General features: G+C 30.9%; 1 protein-coding gene and 1 pseudogene across 1 annotated transcript; both read left to right on the top strand.

Annotated features, from left to right (window-relative positions):
• Positions 1-4,004: 4,004 nt before the first annotated feature.
• On the top strand, positions 4,005-22,857 carry LOC111627631 (cytochrome P450 4C1-like). Its single transcript, XM_023371215.1, has 11 exons — positions 4,005-4,087; positions 10,800-10,922; positions 10,994-11,106; positions 11,165-11,253; positions 13,280-13,349; positions 14,225-14,351; positions 14,421-14,618; positions 21,925-22,098; positions 22,203-22,269; positions 22,361-22,540; positions 22,604-22,857. The coding sequence occupies exons 6-11, from the start codon at positions 14,262-14,264 to the stop codon at positions 22,768-22,770; spliced, it is 876 nt and encodes a 291-aa protein (XP_023226983.1). The 5' UTR covers positions 4,005-4,087; positions 10,800-10,922; positions 10,994-11,106; positions 11,165-11,253; positions 13,280-13,349; positions 14,225-14,261; the 3' UTR covers positions 22,771-22,857.
• The window catches only part of LOC111627632, a 47,912-nt pseudogene continuing 32,659 nt past the window's right edge, over positions 8,204-23,456 (top strand).

Here is a 23,456-nt window from a genome sequence, read left to right as displayed (position 1 = left end):
ACGAAAACAGTTCATACACTGTAATGTAATTATTGTAACATTGAGACCCAATGTGTCGTATACGATACGTTGAAAAGTTAGCTCATCTCATGAAATATTGTTATTAATATAGTTTTTAAAAAATACTCCTATATAATCTTAGAAGTCTCCTCAACAAAAACGTGCATAAATTGTAAAATTATAATTAATAGAAATAGAGAAAACTGAATACTAACTCAAGCAGTCATACTTATGATCACTTCCAAAAACATGTGCTCAAACAATCACTTATATTTTCCTTTGTTTCTGTCACAGTGGAACGCATGTGGTCTAATAAGCTTCACTAAACTCTAATGACAAAATGTATAACTGATATAATTAATTAGCAAGCAAAAAAGCAGAGCTGCATCTCATTCTTTGGAAGGAAAATTGCGTGTCATATACGACACACGGCATCCCAAGAGGGCATATATAAAAGTAATAGTTTGTAAACATGATTTATTTTAAAAGTATATGCTAAATGATTTACTTATTGTGTTGTTCATGTATTTCTGTTTTCAAACATTATAATTCAGTGTTTTCAGTACCTCATGTCTATCTTTATTTGACAATTCCTGTAATATTATATGAAGGTTATCATAAAATCTGTTCTTTTTTATGTAACTTTTATCAGTTCCTTCGATATATCTCTAAATTTTTCTGTATAGTTGAAATTAATTAATATGGTCTAACTAAGTATCCAACGATAATAATGAAATCATATCAAATTAAAAGTTTAATAAAGCCTATAATTCAGTTATTTTAATTTACTAACTTATTAAATATCAAGCAGACAAAAAAAAAAACATATTTATTGTTTGGTTTGGTGTTCCAGCAGGTAGATACCCAATGATTACCTAAATTTAAATAGATGTACAGTACATTATGTGCATTTTATAAGAATGTTTATCTATTTAGATTTGATTTGTTACCATCAGATTTGTTTAAAATGTTACATTAAAAAATGCAAACTAATTCTAGTAAGCATAATTGCGTTGGCAAGTTTCTTATATATTACTCACACCATACACTTTCACTAACATTTCATGTCTCCGTCGCCGTTTCGCCTAATCTGAAGCAAAACTTGATGTTCACGCGTTGCTCCATTTCGCAGCGACACTCCTCACACTGACCGTGTTGCATCGTTTGTTGCGCGCACTTCCGTTTAATAGTCGTGATTTCGATGCTAGGGGCCACTAGCTGGCAACTCTCTCACTACCACTGCGTAAGCGCAACATCTTAATCAGCTCGGTTATTGAACTATGGGATTATTAACCGAACTTTTCAGACGCACCTTAGAAAGAAAGGTAAATTTATCAGTTTATGCCTCGACTTCCTTTAAATCAGTGAATGTTTAGTTTCTAGTAAATGTAAATTTAACAACAATATGACCGCAGTGAAAACAAACCCGATTGGTTGTCTTATTGTCAATATAAGAGAACGACCTCTTCACTCGAGGCTGCTTTTCGATATCCTGCTTCAATTAAACATTAGAGTCGTGCCGGTCATCTATCTAATACTTTTCGAGAGTAATAATATGAATTCCTGTTTACAAAGAACGTTCCAATATTGTTTTTCAAAGCCGCCTGTGCCTACGAATTTCAAGTCTGGTCTTGTCTCCTATCTATCTCACTAGGGTTTCCCATTTTCCGGTCTTTTCCTTGTCCCAAAATTCCGGGAAAAAAGTGAGCTGTTTCCCGGAATATAATTAATTATTTTTAAAATATAAAATAAATTTTAAAATCGTACGATATAATCATTTTTCATTATAAAGTAACTTAATACATCCTGCAACCTCCAAAATAATAATACAGTATTGATAATTCTGTGTAAAATATGTATTAAAATTTTTTTTGACTTACGTAAAAATTTTTACAAATAAAAAAAGTTTATTAAACGTTGTTCGAAACTGCTTACGATAAAAATGCCTTGAACTGAGTTGAAAATTTTAAAAAATTAACTTAAATTGTACTTCTAAGTAAAGAAAGTAATTTTCGTGATTTAAATAAAACATAATACAAAATATTATTGTAAATTTTGTAATAAGATTGTAAAAAGCTGAGATAGTCGATACTCTGATCGCTCAATTTGATTCTTATTTTACTAAAGAAAAGTCCTTCTACCGAGAGTGCCCTTATCGATTCGATTGATATGGGTGGAATTCTCGAAAAGTATGACATTTTTACTAAACACAATGTTTAATTTTCTGAACAGTCATGATGTCCCCTATACGTGGTTAACAGATTATCCACTCTTTACGCCACACCTCCTATATTATCTAGCTTTCAATAGTTTTGCAGAGGCGTGGCATCTAACAAAAGGGCATTTCTGTAATGGATGACTGTTGTTCCTGGCTGTTCGACATGGAAAAACTCGAAATATTTTAGACTTTTCTACATATTTTTTGTGTGTAAATTTGTCAATCACATTTTGAAAGAAATTTTTCTATAAAGAATTTTCAAAATTAGTTAATTTATTAAAGTAATTAAACAAAGATGTTCGTTACTAAAAAGCAAATAAGATTTAAAATAAAATATGTTGAAACTAAATAATTGTTCATATTAGAATTTTCTAATCTGATTTTTAAAAAATTCGCTTTGTATATAATTGAGGTGGAATATTTATCGTAATTCCTGTATTGTTTAAAAGTATAATTCAGACTTATTGCGAGGAAACTTTCGCATCGAACTTTTGTTATTTTAAAAGGAAAGCTTAAATCAAGGTTGTCCATTTCAATAGGAATTTCTTACATGATTAGAAATCTATCAAAACGATCAAGGAAAATTAAGAAAATGAAGATAATTATTGTGCAATTAACCTTTTATCAGTTTCTTATATTTCTGTGATTTCCACGAATTTATTCGTGCCTTTCATATTTAAATTTCTACTTTACTAAAGACAAAGATCAATCAACAGTAATGAAATTTTCCACTGAGTTATAATCATTTTTCTGAATTTTCTACTTTATATATTTACAAATTTACTTACTTTATAGCATATTTAAAGGTGCTTTATAAATCGTTCTATTCTGCCTGTATTTTCAGACAGGTTAAAGTTTATTAAATATCGACTTAATTACTGTTATACTCATAGTTATTAAAGGTGAAAATAATGTTTACTCAGGAAAGTGACAGTTTGCCCAAACCGGTTTTAATACTGTGCGATTATATTTTACCTGTCAGAATTTAAAGTTTTAATTTGTTCAGTAATTTTTATAATTAAAGACTTTTTTAATATCTTATAAATTTTTTATTTTAAATATTCGCGCGTACTGTACACACGATGTTAATTTAAAATAATTTTTTGTCAGTACTTTTTTATTCGTAAATACTTTTTTATGAATATTTAAATCTTGCCAAAACAATTAAGATATAAATTATAACAAAAAAGATTTAATATAAACAATATTTACTTTTCATTCATCATAATCAGCCAGTAGAATTTTAAATGAATTTTAAAAGCCTTTAAGTCAGCAGAGAATTATAAAGTTTTGAATATATTTAAATATACGATGGAGGTATTAAAAATTTGAGCTATTTTCTGTCGTGACCAGCAGTACTGTCATATAATAAAACAAAAAAGTTACTGTTTCACTTTGATGGCATTACTGGTGATTACAGGTGTTAAATATTTTAATTGTTCATCCACTGCTGGAGATTAACAGCGTTAAATAAAAATGTACTTTAAGCACTTAAAATCCTCGAATAAATCTTCGAAAAGCGAGAAAACTAATAGCAGCTTTCTGGTTGCTGTAATGTGATATTTCACTTCTGTGATTGGCAGACTACGTATCACGTGTCATCAAACTCTCTTTCTTATTGGCATTTGTCGATGCTTATTCTTTTAATAGTATTATACACATAGATAGGAATACTAACGTATCATTTTGGAAAGTGCTGAGGAAAGCGTATATTAATCATGTTTCTGTTAACTTTTCAAATTCTTTTAAGTTTAGTTATTATTTTTCTTGTTTTGATTTATACACTAATGAAGAAATGGAGAAATAAGAAACAAAAGGGAAATGATTCAACTATATTATCGTATGGAAAAGCTTCACTTGTGTCTGAAAGTAAGTAAATGTTTTATAGTTTTCATTATTGTTTTCGTATGTAGGGACTTTAGTTGAATAGAGATGACAAACGTCTCGAACTTTCGGTTACGATGTTCCACGTCGAAAAGGTTCGTCCATGGTACGACTCGGGGTAGTGGCGACTTGATTTTGGATTGTTGTATTTGACACACGCGTGTAGTTTTGTAGGATCCTCTACAGTCTCTTGGGGCGGCACTTAACAGGATGTGGTGATTTTGATGACAAATCTCGAGGAAAAAAAACTTTTGTTATGGCGCTTATGGAGTGAGAGCGGATCGGGTCCTTAAAGACCAGGAATAAATAGTTTCGTCTTCGATCGCCTACTTTCATTGGTCGCTTTTCCTCGTCTTAGCTCTTTAAGTAGTCGCTTGCCTGTTACTATTGTTATAGGATTCCAACTTATATTTCGGGAAAGATTAAACTCGAACTGAATCTGATCTCCCATTCGGAGATGGCCGATCTGAAAACTCCTACTCCTCCTCTATTTCTCCTATTGTTATGACGTCATGTCGCGAGTTCAAAACATACAATTTTTCCTCTCTTTAAAAAAATACTAATTTTTATGCAAGCTTTATTGGAGATTCGGTCCTGTCCAGGACCACACACTTTTCAAACTTAATAAGTGCAGTGCTTATTAATAAAAGTTTCTGAAATTTTGCAGGAAGGATTATCTGTTAGGTGAATTTATGCAGTTAAATTTTGGTGATTGCGGGTCGAAAGTATGAAAAGATAAAAAATCGTATGCCATATCTGGTATAATATTTTAACTTAATTGTTAATCTGGTGAAGGTTTTATTCGTTGTGAGCATTTTTTATTTTAATGAAATTTATCTTTACTTTCATACAGAACTTTTTGCCATTTAATAATAACTAAATATATAAAAGTTTTTAAAGAAATAACATATCATAACAGATTGCGCCAAACGCAGTTATTAATGTTTCTGGGAAAGTTAAGCAACTATTTGCTTGAGTTTCAACGTTGTGTATTTCGTGTGATTGCCGCTAAAAGTGTATCTGTGTTGCATTGTTTAGAAAACTAATTTTTTTTATATGTTTTCAATGAGATTTAATTAATTTTTATTTAAAAAATTAAGTTTATTTTAATTTCGAAATACATTAAATAGGGTTTTCTATCATATAATCTACACTTCAATATAATTTATTCGAATGCGTATTGCATAAAAAATATTAATAATTAATATTTTAATATGCATTACATTTCTTCTCCGAAAATGTGTTAGAAATAGAATTTAAAATTTGTGCACAACGCGAAACATTTGATACTGACAATAACGGCAACATTTTAACAATGCAAAAAGCAGTTTAGAATGTCGTCCATTACTAATCAAATGTAAACTTTAAAGAATTTATAAATTTTGAGTACTATAAGGTGTGAAAATTTAATGCTCGACACAGCGGAATGCCCAGGATCTAAACTGGAGGGAAGCAAACAACTTGACTGCAACAATAGCAGCGAGAAAGAAATAGTTTTACGTTTTCACGACAGCTGGCTCCTAGCTCTAGTCTAGTCACAATGTTCACTATTCAAACTGATACTATTAATAAATTGATATACGTTTGTGCTGTGTCAATTACTACACTTTAATTATTGTAAATAGGGCAGCTGCTTCTCCCTGCCCCTCGCTGGGTACGCCCTTTGCTCCACACTTGACAGTTGGAAATGAAGTAGTTAACGCCAACTACAGTTTCTAAAGAGGAAATTTTAGCGCTATCTGCAAGTTTTTAAAGATTTTTATATGATAAATTTTCTCGTTTTATTTACATTACAGTGTTTTTATAACACCATTAGAGCCTTAATGTATGAAGCAAATAACTGTAAATGATAAGTAACCCGCTAATATTATAAGTGTGACAAACAAAACTTGTCTGGGTCAGAATGCTGACACCACACAGGTTACGTTTGTGAAACCAACGAGCAGACGTAAAGAAACAGAACAGAAAGTAGACAGACGAACAAACCGCGAAGTGATTCACCCAAGTAACAGTTTAATTTATAAGAAATGCAATTATTAATGCTAAGTGTGTAATAACTAGCATAATCAATTATTTAAACAATTTGCACTCGGCGAAACTCATATCGAAAATATAAGCTCATTGTATTTTAATTAAATACTGTCGATTTCGACAAATTTCTATCACTGTTTTCAATTTTGACACGTTTTATATTTAAGAACAATTGAAAAAAAGTATAAATTAATATGTTTCTGTGCTGCTATGCATCTTCCTATCTATATGGGATATCGTATTCGTATGTGAACGAAACGGGAAGGTTCCTTGTGGCTGCCGTTCAAATTAACAAATCGAAAAAGCAAGTTTTGATAAGTAACGATCCCATAAATTTTAAGGAAATTTTTCATATTAAGAAAATTAATAAAATGATGGGAAATGCGAAGGCCGAAGTTCCAAATTCAACATCGACCAGTACATAGAGGAAATTAAAACATATATTCGAAAACGTTGACCTATATACACGCAAACTTTTTGAACACAAGTTTTTTTTTATTGTTCTCGAGAAGTTAATCATGTACAGTACATTAATTAAACTGTAACACCTTAACCTGTTATCCCTTGCACAACGTTTGTTATGTAATTTAAAGCAGTTTTAGAACAAAGATAAAAAGATACTGCTTATGCATTTTGATAAGTCGCTTAAATTTAGAGCATCCCTAATGTTTTAAAACGGATCTCAAGCCGTTCCTGCGCTTCAATCAGAGACAAAGTTATTATAATTTACTGAAATACCTACATTGCAAGGAAACAGAATTTAGCAGTAAAATATATTTTAGACTTAAAAAATATCCAATAATTACTTCAACATATACTTTTTGCATATTCTGAAAGGTTAACGAAACTTATTTGTACGACAGCTGTACAACATATACGGTATATTGCTTGTATGAATAAATCAAATATAGCAAAATGAAAGCAATTTAACTGAATAGTTAACTGAAATTTGATATAACTGTAAGCCTAGAAATTCCCACTGTCGATTGACTGTCTGCCTGTCACTGTTTAATTTCGAGAAGAGGATGAAATATAGGGTTTCTGCAACAAGATCCCAGGATCTCGAGAAATTCTTTTCCTCCAGGAAATCCCGCAAATTTCTTAATTGAGTTTTTTCTTATTTTATGTTAAAGTTGAGGAAATTTTGCAAATAGAAGGTTTAATTAACTCATAAACTGTCAGAATACATTTGTATTTATTAATTTTAAGCCTGCTTACCGTGTTTCCCCGAAAATAAAACATCCTCTAAAAATAAGACCTAGCATAAGTTTTGCTGAATTCCTAAATATAAGGCCTACCCCGAAAGTAAGATCTAACAAAGTTTTTTTTACTCGTAACGGTCATGGAGAGATGCGTGAAAGTGGCCGTTGGCTTTTTGAAATAACAGCCACTGATTGGTCGGCAGACAATCACGCCACACGGCATCATTTGCATAAAACTATGGTTTGGGTATCAGAGATTTGCATAACGTTACGGCTGGTGATGGCTAATTGGTCGGCCAGGAATCACGCCACATCACATTTGCGTAGTGCTGAGGAATTAGCACTATTGGTCATCGAGTCCGATGTCGACATCATAAAACGGTTAAATTGAAGCGAGAGTGGAAAGTCCACTCCAGCACGAAAACTTCGTAAGTTCACGTCGGTTTTATCTAAGTTTAGTTGGACACAACCGGATATACGTCAGTGTCGTCTAAGTTCGACTTGGGAAATTTTTGGTCGATAATAAATGTGAATTCTTCTTCATGGAAAAAATAAGACATCTCCTGAAAAGCGCATCTTTCAGAGCAAAAATTAATATAAGACACTGTCTTATTTTCGGGGAAACACATTATTAGTTTTTGAAATTTTCGCTTATTATGGCATGTCATACATTGTCAATAATCATATGTAGTTTATTTGTGACTGGACTCTGAAAATTCTATACTTGTCATAACCTGTAATATCTGTAATACTTGTGTTTGCGCTGTCTTAATTTTTAACCTTGCACAGTAGCTTCAATAAATGCATTATGCCATGTTGTGCAAATTGAAGAAGGATACAAATGAATACAAAGTACGCAATCAAATATGAAGTTTTTTTTATAAATCTGATTAAAAAAAGCCAAACAAACTGCCGAATTATCGGTCTATATGCTCTATATCGCTATTGAAGCAGCCGAGGTAGACAAATCAAGAATAAGAAACGACAAAAGAAATACTGTAACGCTTGTGGAAAACGAACTAGAAATCATCCATGCTACGGGTGATAAAGCTCATAACATCTGTCTTCTCTTAAATGTCTTTGCATTAAACACAATTCCACCGATATCAATCGAATCGATAAGGGCACTCTCGGTAGGTGGACTTTTCTTTACTAAAGTAAGAATCAAATTAAGTGATCGGAGTATCGACCATCTTTGCTTTTTAAAATCTTATTATAAAAATTCACAATAATATTTTGTATTATGTTTTATTGAATTATTGGAAAATAATTTTCAAACTTAGAAGTTTGATTTAAATTAATTTTATTTTTTAAATTTTCAATTCAATTCAAAGGCATTTTTTTGTAAGCAGTTCCCAAGAAACATTAATAAACTTTTCCTACTTGTAAAAATTGTTACTTAATTTTTAATACATATTTTATACAGAATTATTATTAATACTGTATTATTATTTTGGAGGTTGCAGGTTGAGTTAAGTTACTTAAAAATGAAAAATAATTATATCATAAGATTTTAAGATTTATTTTATAACTTAAAAATAATTATTTATATATCGAGATATGGGGAAACAGTTCACATTTTTCCCCCGGAAACCCGGGACAAGCAAAAGACAGGGAAATGGGAAACCGTAGTGAGATAGATAGAAAACAAGTCCAGACGTGGAAACCGTAGGCGCAAGCGGCTGTGAAAAACAATATTGGAACGTTCGTTGAAAAAAGGAAGTCATGTTATCTTAATTCATATATTTACCATCGAAAAGTATTAGATAGATTACCGGCATGACTCTAATGTTTAATAAAAATTATGATGTGCAAGAAGGTTCTCCATAATACAGTATAAGTATAAAATCGTTGCAAATTTACTATACGATGGTTAAGAATTACACGTATGATGTAGCTACTTTCTTATATTGTTCAGAATTTATGAAAACATACTTTGTCAAAACTCATTGTTGTCTTTATTGCAGAAAAGAGCAGAAATTGTAAAAAAACTGTTTTTAAGCATCAAAAAAAGTATAGAATTGACTAGTAAATAAATTAAAAAACAAATATATACTACGAAATAGCTTAATTCAGTAATTTATTTGCTCACTTCCGTTACAGATAACGTCGAAAATGCAATTTGACATACTATCAACAAGGTTTTTTTATGATCGATGCCTTAAGTGAGTTCCAAGCAGTGACAGTTGTTTGTTTTGTGATCAGCGTCGATATACTGATAATTTTGGTCATAAACTCAGTTAACCAAGATCCAAAACGTTTTTTTAAGGTTTCAATCAGGAGAATAAGCTAGTTAATTCGTTCATTTTCGAACCAATTTTTCGTATCTCGTGATACATGCATAGATGCATTGTCCTGTTAAAATATAAGAGGAATTGGCATGAATGGCAGCAAATTGTTCTCCAGAAGTTGTTGATAGTTGGCACTGTTTATGCCACAGGTAACGAATACCAAATCCAATTTTTTCAATGCAGAATAAGCACCCCAAACCATAATACTTCACATCAGGGAAGTTCCTTCGCAAAATTACTTGGGCGCTTTTTGTAAATCATGCCAGTGAAACGCTAGACTATCTGGCCCAGCCAAATTAATTTTTTTTTCGTCTGAAAAAATTATTTATTTGACAAAATAGCTGTTATTTCTAGTGTTAGCACGATAGGTCTAAACAAAAAAACATCCTTATTTCATCGAGTGGCCATGTTTTTCCTAGCAAAACTGAGTCAGGCAGCTTTATGCTAAGGCTTACGAGCGCGGTCACTTCTCATTCTCGGCTGAACAATGTGGTTGTTGCTGTGTAAAACCCTTCTAATGGTTTTTTAATGTACTTGAATATTCAAATAGTTTTAAATTTTAGGCGTGGACACTGGAATTAAAAACTGCATCTGCAATCAGGAAGGATAAGTATTCAAGGACATCCACTTTTACACTTTGGTCAATAATTTGCAGGATTTGACAAATGATGCTGAACGACCTTTTTAAAACACTTGAAGCAGTTTGCTACTGCGTGATGACTTAATCCAGTGCTACTCAAAGCAACAATTTATCTTTTCTTAGAGTCTGTTAAATTAGTATTATGAGGGATGATGGAAGCAAATACTTTTACGCTTCAAATCTTTTACGCGAAAAAGATGGCGGTTCTATATTTATGTGGCAGTATGTAAATTGACTTACTGGCTATTCCGTTGTCAGAAACATTTTAGTTTCATAAGATTATGTTTTTATAAGTTAAGTACTGAATTACGCGTAAAAACATCTGCTTCTCTCTGTTAGTGTATGTTCTGACCACAAAAGAACAATTTTTTGAACGGTTGTATACTGTTGTGGAGCACTGTATTAACTCACTACTAATTTGAGGCGGAGAGTATATTAAAAAAAATTGCAGCTAGACATTCTGACGATGTCAAAATAAAGAATTGCTGGTTACAATTTGTTTTTAATTTTTATAACAGATATTAATTTTTCAGATAATAAAGATAATAGTCAGGAGCTGAAAATAAATATTCCGTCCATGTCTTTATTACCAGTTTTGAAGAACATTTTATTCTGTCAACGTAACAAGAAACATCATAATTCTCACATAGGCATAGGTATGTCATTGATATTTTATTGGGTAATTTGACTGTTTATAAATACATAAATATTTTTTGTATCTTTTTAGTAAGTTTAAACGTATTTACTGGACTCTCTACGCTATTTCCAAACGAGAAAGTTGCTTGTATTAACATATTTGGACATAAGTTAATTCTTTTGTTACATCCAGAATCTGCAAAGGTAATATTTATGTAATATATTCATTATAAATAGAAATATACAGTATAACGTTTTACAGGAAGTGTTACGTAGGAACAGTTTAATCAATAAGGATTCTATTTATGATTTCTTCAAGCCACTTCTAGGAGACAACAGTCTTTTTTACAGGTAATGCATTATTAAATATTTGGTAAAATTATCGTTGTTTAAAGTTTTCTGAATTTAATTAAATAAAGTTCTGACGATAATTGGAGAAAAAGAAGAAAATATTTAGCTCCACATTTTCATCTTTGGAATGTAAAAGATGATCAAGATATATTTATGGAGCATTCAAACGTCTTAGTGCAAAAACTCAAACATTTGCAGGAAAATGAAATATTCGATATCCTGGAATGGATGAAATATTGCACTCTTGATATAATTGCAGGTATTACTTTCTAATATAAAATATTTAATTAAGAATTATAAATAACAATTCGTTCATACGAAAACAATATACAATAAAAAAATAAATGAATTTTTTAAAAAATAATATATTATTATTTTCGTAAAATTCATTTCATACTTTTTTCAAGTTATATATATATATACATATATATACTGAAAAGCAATTGAATTAGGGATAGCTGGCGTTATGCAAAGTTTGAGTTGTGCGTAAGCATGAAACTGATTTGCAGATGAGGTAAGCAGCAGTTTGACAAGCTAAGGAGTGCTGTTATCGGTATCAGTAATAGAAGCAAAATCGGAAAGAGTAAAAATCAAAGTGCATTTATTCATGGACAAATCGTCGGGGAGCCCGACGAATGGGTTATTCCATTTCGGAAGTAGTGGAAATATTGGGATTTTCATGCACTAGTGTGTCTAGGGTGTAACGTGAATACGTCAATTCCAGTAAAACTATCGCTGCCAGGGTCAAATGCCGCGGACAAGAGCGTGTGGATGGGAGAGGTCAGTGGTGCTTAGCCCGCATTGTAACAGTGGATAGACAAAACACAGTGCAACAGCTCACCTGTCGATTTAACGCTAGTGCACAGCAAGGTGTAAGCTGCCACACCATACAAAATTATCCCCACTGAATGGGGTACAGGAGTCATCATCCTAAGACAGTCCCTCTGCTGACTGCACTAAACAGGGCGCAATGGTTAGCACAGGCACAAGAACATCACAAATTGACCGTTGAGATGTGGGAAAGTGTTTCCTGGAGTGACGAGTCGAGATTCACTTTGGTACATGCCAATGGCAGAGCGCTTGTACGTAGTAAACCATATGAAGCGACAGATTTTTCCTTCCAGCGGGGACTCTTCAAGCTGGCGGAGGTGGCATTTTTGTGTGGAAACTGTTCACATGGACTGAAATGGGACCACTGGTACGCGTGACAACGTCGCTGACAGGTGAACATTACCATGATATTCTTGACCATCTGCTCCCGTTTATTCGTTCTCGACAGCCCACTACAGAGATTGTCTTTCAATTAGACAATGCACCGTGTCATTGCTCCTGAATTGTATCGGAATGGTTGGATGAAAATCCCGCAGTCCTGCACATGTTTTTCGGGCCATCACTGTCACCTGACCTTAATTTAATCGCGCACATCTAAGATACAATTGAGAGAGATGTTCACGGCTCTGACCACCTTCCATCTAATCTTCGTGATTTGTGGAAAATTATTCAAAACACGTGGATACGTATGGCTTCCCATCGCCTCCAGTCTCTTGTGTAATCCATGACAAGATGAATTGCAGCCGTCATGAAGGCGAAAGCTGGTGCTACACGCTACTTAGCAGGTTTCTCTAATTCAATAGCTCTTCATTGTATGTCACTGTAAGATAAATAAGCTACTGAACTTCCCTCAGCGAAACCAACAATGAATGGAGGCAGAAATTCAAACGGTTCTTTTTAACATTTACACGTTTCACGGTAATTACGGACTTAATTGCGTAAGATTCTGACACACAGGACGACTTCCCTTTTGGAGTAGCTGCTATTTTTATTAATTAACTGTCCCTGTCTGGTGACAGTAGTTAGAATGAAAGCTGATTATAGCCTAAATGGAAACAGTACTGTTTCGTCCAGTACTGTTTTCCTTTTAGGTGAAATTAGTCTTTCCTGTGGTGCCTTCCAGAAGTTGAATATCATTTTCAAACGGCTTATATTTGTTTATTTAAAACAATAATATCGATTTATTTGTATGTAGACATAGCACTAGGAGTTTCTCTACATTCTCAGACCACAAACGATCAAGAATATGTGTCTGCAATACACAGGTAAAAAAAAAATTATTTCCAGATATATTTCTTCATTTTTCAAATGATATTTACAAATGTAATATTTATGTTGAATAATATAAAGTTAGTTTATATCTGATGAAATTTTAAAAATGTTCGAGTCAACTTCAGTAGAAGATAAAAGAAACATTCTAAACTTTGATTGTTGATCAATTAATACAATATTAAAAGTTTGTAAGTTATAAATGAAGTGTTATTGCTATACACTAGAGTTTTTAGAACAATGTGTAGGAAGAAATATAAAGGGAATTACATTTCTAAGGAATGAAACGTATTAAATAAGTATGTATTAAAGATTTTAAAATCCATTTAATTCGGCTATAATATTTGAAAAGTAAACTTTATGTATTTTATACACACGAAAGACAATTTGTAACAGTAAGGACAAAAGTGTGACAGATCAAGTTTCTGAAATGCATACTGCTGTAATAATAAATGACTAGTATTTATCTATTTTTGTATTTTTCTCCCGTTGCCTCAATGCTATAGGAGAAATCTTGACGATAGCGAAAACATAACGTCGAAATATCCAATCGATATATGAAAATATACAGTCGAGCAGCTTATTTCTAATAATCCTTGAGAAGAATTAATTACAATATGAAATAACTGAAAAGTTTCCTTGCATTTTTTAAAAAAAAAAACTGCTACACAAATTTATGACTTAAAGTAAACCTTATATATTTTAAATTATTTTAATTTTAAAAATTTCTATTACGTTTTTCACACGAAATATAATGTTATAATTTATGTAGATTTAATAGTTGTCAGTACTTTATTTCTACTTTTTATTCAAGTTTTAAATTTGCATTAATTATTTTTTGATATATTAATAAATTTATATTAAAATTTAGAATTCTGAAATATTTTCCTGAATGGGTATTAAATCCAATGTACTGGTTTTCTCCAATTTTCTTCGTGAGTAAAATAGGAAGAAATTACAAGAGGGATGTTGAAATAATTCATCGTTTCGACGAAAAGGTAAACTCAACTTATGGATAGAATTTTGTGTTGTGATTTAAGTAATTAATGGTTTAATTTAATGCGTAGGTGTTCAAGAGAAGAAAAGAAAACTTTGTAAAGAAAATGCAGCAGCAAAATTCCTTAAACAAAGAAACACGACGTGAAAAAGAACCAAAGATGAAAACAAAACACCGTATTATCGATTCTTTGTTGGATCTTCATGTCAAACAAGGTTTAATGTCGGAAGAAGACGTTATCAGAGACATGGAAGGCGCTATTTTTGCGGTAGGAATAATTTACTAAAGGACTAATCGGAAATAATTATATAATAGTACAAGCTTGTAATTCAGAAAGATTATTTTTGATATTCTGAAGTAAACTAATGTTTTTCGATAAACGTATTAAAATATTATAATTAAAGTACTGTGTATAACATATTTCAACAATAATCATAATTACTTTCTTGTAATTAGAAGTTATATTTAATTGAAGAGGTATGTGAATCATTACATTTTATTTAGAATTATTAATAATTATTATAGTAAATAATGTTTGTAATTTCGGATTATTTTATAATTTTTTAACATCTAAAAATTTGTCGTCTTAAAATTTGAATTTCGTCCTTTTATATTTTTAGTGTATGAAATATAACAGGAAGAAGTTTTGTGTACATAAAAAAATGTTTATTAATTACTATATATTTTCTATATTTATATACATAGATACAGGAAAGGTGTAATTTTGACGAATTAAAAATATGTATCTAACAGAGATTTTTTAAACATTCCAAAGCAGATTATTATATACAATTAAGGCGGAAAAATCGGATGAAAAAGGATAGTCGTACCTTACTCTTTTGACTTCATATCTGGTCCATATCAAATGCCGTTTTCACTAATGATTATGTAAAATAGTAGTTTGTAAATTTGTAACTGAGTTCTGTGGGTTATTATCTGTTACGAAATTAATTTTTCGAATATTATAATAGTTTATTAAATTTCTTTTATAAACGCTATTTAAAGTATTCAATGCAAGTAATATTTGAAATGATGTCCGAAAAATTTTGTAAACCGGAATAACTCAAGTCCATAATAATTGAATAATTTAAAACGTCGTAAATATACGACATGTAGTGAGTTGTCGTAAGTCATGACAATTCAAGCTGTCCAATGAGTATTTAGCTGTTTCGACCGACTAATTTAACGTTTATTTCGTGCATCGATCGAAGACATTTTGTTCATAAAATTAATCTGATATTAGCAATGTTGAAGCCGAATTTTTTAACACGAAACGTGTACGTCGGACGTTCAGTGCCGCTTTCCTGTAAGCCTAGAATTTTGACAATGGTGTTCGGAATGACTCCACTGACTTTCCAAACGCCATTGTCAGACTTCTAGGCTTACAGGAAAGCGGCACTGAACGTATGACGTACACGTTTCGTGTTAAAAAATTCGGCCTCAACCTGACTATTATCGAATGTGGCGAAAAAGAATTTTTTGTTTGAGGAACTGAAACTTCGTTTGCAAAGGCGTACATGTATAGCATTATATATTTTTAGCCACGTTAAAATTATAAACAGAATTGTTAGAATGAATTTTTTACAAATTTTATTAACCTTCTTTCTTTGAAACGCTTTTGTAATCTCTTTCCATTTAAGTCGAATTCCATCTATTCCTCTACGTACACTACAGGTACAGTACATTACTAACACTTTTACTGCTTTGTAAATTAGGCCTAATCTCATTAATTACATTTTCCGCTAAAAGTAACAGTTGGATCCATATTCCCTTCTTTTTCTTCTCGTGTTGATTCAGCCCATATTTGGACCACGTACAAAAAACTAATTATGACTTGCTTTTTTTTCTTCCCTTCTTTTTGTTCTTATTCCTTTTTTTCTCAATACTTCTTCATTCTCTCGCTCTTCTGTTGTCTTTGCTCTCGAGTGAAGAGTCTTCCACGTCTGTTATTTTGCTTTTCCTGAAAGCCTTTGAAGTTCTTTATTTTATTTCTAAACTATTTCCTATTCCGGATATCTTCTTCAGATATGCCTATTTCTGCCATTATTTTTGATATCATTGATCCGTTGATTCTTAATTTTTTTGTTGTTGAAATACGTAAAAACATCTTCCCTTCTATTAGTAATAATTTTTTTTCGACTTAATCCATCGATGCCTATTTCTGAAAAAGTGAAATGCGCCTTTTTTTGTCTCTTCCATTTTATCATCGAGACTCATGTCGGAAACAATTTGCGCCATTTGAAATTTCCTGGACTATTTTGTTATTGAAGGAGTTAGTATACTTTCGAAATCAGATCATTAATATTTTGTCATTTTGTTATATTAAAGTATGTCTCAAGAATTGAAAATAACATTTTCGTGAATACGGGCCCAGTATTATCCTACATTCTGAGATACAAAAATTAGGAAATTAATTATTTTAAAATATTATAACAAAATATTTTATTTCTTTGAAAATTTTCACAAAAAGGATGTATAGTTTTTGTTTCCGAAAAAGGGAGGAAACAAACTTTATTTCTAGGCTGACTAAAATCTACTCACTGTCCTATGACGCTGAGACAGTTGTTCAGCCGTCCCAATATAAAGGGGTAGATTTCTCGCCTTTTCGCGCAGTTCATCGGAGGTTCAACGAGACCCGAATTGGCCACATAAAGCGCAGTTCTTCAAACATAGAATTCGCTACCCCCAGCTAGTCCCTCATAATATTTAGGCATTGATGATAATCTACTTTTATATTGGTGTAAGTAACCTTTTGAAGCTAAAATTGTTAAGACAAAAAATAAAGCATTGCCTTTTCTTTTGTTTTATTCTTTTAATACTTAACTTTAATAACTAACAGAACTTATTTACAACTTTACAACCAGACGAAACTCTGACGACTAGCCACTTTTCAAGTGTTGCCAGATATAAATATATAATAATTAACAATATAAATGTACAATAGTTAACAATATAAATGTACAATAATTAACAATATAAATGTACAATAATTAACACGCCTCCTTACATTTATATTGTAACACAAAAAAATGAAAAATGTTAAATACAAGAAAAGTAACATCTAACCTGACAGCTCTATTAACAACTTATCTTAATGTCACACATTTTATATTCTATTCTTTTACATTTAGCATCTCTCTATATTCAATGAATTTGACATTTCCTAATGCCTTTGTAAAAATATCAGCAATATTATTTTCTGACTATTTTTACAACTTCAACTTTTCCTTTCTTAACATTCTCATGCACAAAATGATAATATGTTTTCAGTTTTTTGTAAAGTTTCCATATTTAGCAATGGCTACTACACCTGAGTTGTCTTTATATACCTTAATTGGTTTACAAACTTTAATTAAAACCTCATTTATTAGACAAATTAAAAAATTTATTTCTGTTACAGCTTCTGATAATGCAATATACTCGGCTAATGTAGAAGACTTTGTTACACTATTCTGTTTTTTGGATTTCCAAATGATTACATTTCCAAACAATCTAATTATGAATCCTGTGGTAGATTTCTTGTCTAGAGTATCTCCTGCCCAGTCAGAATTCACAGAACAATCTAAGATATCAGTATTATTATTCTTATAATATTTTAATTTAAGGTCTTTTGTCAAATACAACTACTTCAGGACTCGCAAAGCATATTTAAAGTGTTTTTTATCATAACAATTTTGAAATCGGCTCAGATAATTTACACTGAAAGATATCTGGTCTAATACCAGAGTTAATGAACAGAAGTGCACCTATCAATTTTTTATACTTTACATCCTCATTTACATTAGAGTTTTCCAGTTTTAAATTTATTTCCATAGGTGTTTTATACAATTTTGAATTTTCAATATTATAACGTTTAGCTAAAGACTCAATATAAGATTTCTGACTTAAGGTTAAAATATTATCTTGTTCATATTCATATTAAATATCAATACCAATGTAGTTTTTTACTCTACCTAAATCATTCATTCTAAACTTGTTAGATAACTTGTTTTTAATGTCAACAATAACTTGTTTATCTTTACAACAAACCAAAAGGTCATCAACAAATAATAAAATGTAAATTATCAAATCATTCTCTTTTTTAACACACAGGCAATAATCATATTTACTCCTGTAAAAATCAAGAGTAGTCAGAAAGTCATTAAAACATTCATACCATGCACGAGGACTTTCTCTTAATCCATATAATGACTTATTCAATTTCTAAACTCTATCAGTACCATCTTCATAACCAATTGGCTGATTTACATAAACTTCAGACAAAACTTTACCATTTAGAAATACTGTTTCTACATCCATTTGATGAATATTTAAAGAATTTTTACAGCAGTAAGATAGTAACAACTTTAAAGTCGGCATTTTAGCAACAGGAGAATAAATGTCATCAATACAATCAGTTTGTTGAAAACCTCTTATCACTAATCTGGCTTTATATTCACTTTCACTCTTCTTTCTGTATTTCCACTTCACATCAATTACCCTTTTGTCTTTAGGAGGCTTGCTTACAAGTGTCCATGTGTTGTTTATCACAAGACGTCCATCTCGGAATTCATTGCTGCTTTCCATTTCTTTGAATCATCACTTGTCATCGCCTCCTGAAAATTTTCTGGAACAGTAGCATCACAGTAATTTACACTTATACTGTAATAACCAAATTCTTCATCAAAGCGGAGTGGATGTTTAATTTGTCTTTTTGATCTTTTTCATTTCATTTTTGCTTCATCCTCTTTTATCTCATCATTACTATTTTCTTTATGTGTATTGTCTTTTTCCAAGTCTTTTGTCATATCCTTTTCTTGCTGGTTTGAACTAGTAGAATCTTCTCCTTCCTTTTCCTTTGCTTGATCTGAATCCTTTTGTCTTTCTTCTTTATCTTTTTTCTTTCCTCTTTCTCATTTTCAAATCCACACAAGGTTACAATCTCTTCTATTATGTCACAATATCTAGCCAATATAACTCTGTTATTCATCAATACTGTATATCCAGTATCTGTATATCCAATCAAAATTCCAACCTCTGCTTTCTTGTCCCATTTAGATTTTCGTTTTTCTTCTGGGATTCTTACAAATACTTTATTTCCATATAATTTTAAATTTTTTACTGATGGCTTCCTTTCGAAAAATATTTTTTAAGGCGTTTTTCTCTCAATTGTATTAGTTAAAGTTCTGTTTTTAAGATATGCAGCTGTTTTAATTACTCTAGCCAAAATCTTCTTTCAATTTTTGCTTCTGATAAAAGACATCTCCCCATATCCATTAATTAATTAATGATCGATTGTATATTTCCGCTGTTCCACTTAGCTCATGCACATATGCTGGACAAGGTTTTATTATAATTCCCTTCTCCTTTGCAAACTTAAAAATTCTTGCATTCATATACTCCTTCCCATTGTCACATCGCAGTTCCTTTATCATCTTTCTAGTGAAGTTTTGAACTTTATTAACATGCTGAACTAAGCATTCATATACTTATTTTTTGTCTGGATACAATAAACTTTAACTAGTTTGCTATAATCATCTATGAAATTTAAGAAATATTTTTCTCCAAGATTTCCTGTAGTTTGATGTGGTCCATTTAAATCTGTATGTACAATCTCTAATATGTCTTCTGCTCTTCTCCTGTTATTATGAAATGGTAAGTTATGCATTTTGTTTTCAATACATGTAGCACACTATAAATATTCTGGTTCGATCTCACTAGGTAGTGCGTCTAGTTATTCATTTTTACACATTATTTTCAAGTTGTTAAAATTGATATGTCCCAGTGTTCTATGTAATTTTTCTTATATAGTCATATTGCTTTTACTCATGTTCGCTTGTGATTTTCTTTCATTGATATAACTTTTCATTTTATATAGTTTATCCTCTTTGATTGCAACAGCTATCACCTTTCCATATGGGTTGTATATTTTTTTTAATTTTCCTCTTGAAACAATTGAATGTTTAACTGTGATCCTCGACTAACTCAACAAGTTTGCCTTCATATCTTTTACAAAAAAGACATTTTCCAACGTAACCTCAGACTTTTGTCCATAAACTGGGAAACGAGTTTTAATATTGCCAACTTTTGTAGCTTCTAATATTCTTCCATCACCAACTTTTACTTTTATAGGTTTCTTCAATGTCTCAGAGGTTTCAAAATACTCATCAGTGTTAATGATATGATCTGTGCACTTACTATCAAGTAACCATTCTATTTCATCTTTCTTTGACTTTTCCTTTTTACTTGGTGTATAAGTATTATTTGCAATGGTAGTCTGAAAACTATTTCCTTGATATTCGTGTATGTTTTGATGATAATTTCCTCGTTTTCTCTGAAAGTTTCTGGCATTGAACAATCCACGTCCTCGATAAACAGATAAACCACGACTTCGACTACGATTTTCAATTTCAAAACGACAATTTCTTTTTAAATGACCAGGTTTTCCACAGCTGAAACATTTCAACTTATTCTGAAATGATGACCTGGCTTCAGCTCGAAATACATTTGATCTATCTTTTGACCCTTCATTAGAATTTTCCTCTGCACTTTTTAACTTTACTTTGCTTTTCAAATAGTCAACAGTTCTTTCCTTTTTTGGTAAAACATGTATTAAATCACCAATATGACTATACATCTGTGGTAGCAGTTTTAACATGTAGTTTGATTTTCTTGTTCTGATATCATTGCACGTGCATGCTTTAATTCGTTCACAGCCTTTTCAAACGCGTCCAAGAATAAGCATACATCTGGATAATTTTTCAATTCGATACTTTCAAGGTTAAGTCGGCACACAATTTGCAGAGCTGTTGACTTTTTTACATACATCTTATCAAACTTTTGGATAATTTCGTAAGCTATATCAAGTTCGCTTATGTATTCTAGCTGTTTGTTAGTCATTCCGCTATAGATATAATTAGTCGCCTGGATATCTCGTTTGTCCCATTCGTCATCATCAATCTTAATTTTAGCCCTCATTGCTACATCTTTATACTTTTTAAACATACGTAATTTCCACTTAATATAGTCTGCTCCATCAAATATTGGTATATTAATGTCACTGTTCTTTGCTACCGTGTGCTCTTTTTTTATTTTCTTAAACTAATTTAACCCTTTTCACTTCTTGTTTTCTCAACCACGCTCTGCTACCATGTTAAGACAAAAAATAAAGCATTACCTTTTCTTTTGTTTTATTCTTTTAATACTTAACTTTAATAACTAACAGAACTTATTTACAACTTTACAATCAGAAGAAAGTCTGACTACTAGCCACTTTTCAACTGTTGCCAGATATAAATGTACAACAATTAACAAAAATATAAATTATGTACGTCGGGGATGTTGTGTTTCATTGTATACCTTTGTATCCAATTTGGAAGCTTCAAACTTGCTTTTTAAATTTACCCAGTAGATGCGTGGCAATGACTTGCTGCAAGAAATATGGTTGAAAAGTGTAAAATAATATCACATAAACGCGGTATTTATGCATGCCATATCATAATTTTACAAGTTTATTATATTTATTTTACTGAAAATGTACTTCACACTATATAGAAAGAAATGTTACATTTTATTTCAACGTATTTTAATATCAGGGTCACGATACAACTGCCTACGCTATGTCATGGACTCTTTATTTGCTGGGAAGATTCCATGAAATACAAGAAAAAGTGTATATAGAATTGCATGAGATTTTCGAAAACGATATGAATAGAGATATAACAATTGATGATCTGACAAAAATGATGTACTTAGAATGCATAATTAAGGTAAATTTTTAATTTGATTCTGATAAAGCCGTGATATAGTTTAAGTAAATTTTTAATTTCTTTCAACACACTCAAAGAATAGTGTCATATATTACAATTTTTAGGAGTCGATGAGAATTTATCCTCCTGCTCCTTTTATTGCAAGAAAAAATCCTTCGGAAATGAGAATAGGTAATTTTTGATATTACGAAATTTGTTTTTCAATAATAAGATTTTATATTAGTTATTGACTTGATTCATTAAATCGTTTTCATTGAAATAGGTAATTACGTGTTGTCTGCAAATTCGACTCTTGTCATAAGTATCTATGGTATTCATCATAATCCTTCTGTTTACGAAAATCCCGAAGTGTTCGATCCAGACCGTTTTCTACCTGAAAACTATAAAAATCTTCATCCTTACGCATTTCTGTCATTTTCTGCCGGCCCACGAAATTGTCTCGGTAAGCGATTAGTGAATAAATACAAAAACAAAGAATTATGTCATTAAAATAATTTATTTACAGGAAGTAAACTTGCCATGATTGAAATGAAAATAGTTTTGGCAAATGTTCTTCGAAATTTTAAAGTCTACTCTTTGGATCCTCAGGACAAAATCGTTACTTCATACGCAGTTATGTTGACCCCAATACCGGGTATAAGAATGCGTGTAGAAAAAAGACTAATGTTGTAAGATATTAACTAAGATGAATAGTACGTTTGGGTAATTTTTGTTTCAAATACAGTATATCAATATAAACACAAGCCTATATCATATAATCTGGACGAATTTATTTAGAAACTGTATCGAAACAATTGTACTTTTATTCAACATTACTGTACTCATTAATTATATTTCATATTTTTGTAGATGAAAGTCATAACAATAAAATGTATTACGATTATTTTTATTAAATTTGCTTTACATTAATACTATTTTTGTTATTTATTGCATTTTATTCATTTACCACATTAATCATTTTTCATATTTAATTTTACGTAAAATAAACTGTTAACAATATACTAGCCATATGGTATGAATTGGACCGACATAAATTATTCAGTTAATAATATATTGGATACAAAAAATTTGTAATTTATTTTAGTACTTTTCTGATACGCTATAGAATGAAAATTATATGAATCTAAGTTTAATAAAGTTATTTAAGATATTCGAATAATTAATATGTTGTTCTTATTAACACAAACACTATGATTATGTATCAGATAGTTAGATAAACCCTAGTTGCCTTTTATATAAAACTGTATACAATCGCGAAAAAAGAGAACAAAACACTAGACACGATATTGTATATTATAAAAGTAAAAATTGTAATTCATTTATAGTTTCGATGTTTTCTACTTGAAAACTAGAAACAA

The sequence above is a fragment of the Centruroides sculpturatus genome, unplaced genomic scaffold, assembly GCF_000671375.1.
Source record: "Centruroides sculpturatus isolate CEXI.00-Female unplaced genomic scaffold, Cexi_2.0 scaffold461, whole genome shotgun sequence".
In the NCBI taxonomy this organism is placed as follows: Eukaryota; Metazoa; Arthropoda; class Arachnida; order Scorpiones; family Buthidae; genus Centruroides; species Centruroides sculpturatus.
The sequence above is the reverse complement of the archived record's forward strand: the minus strand, read 5'-3'. Positions and strand labels throughout refer to the sequence as shown.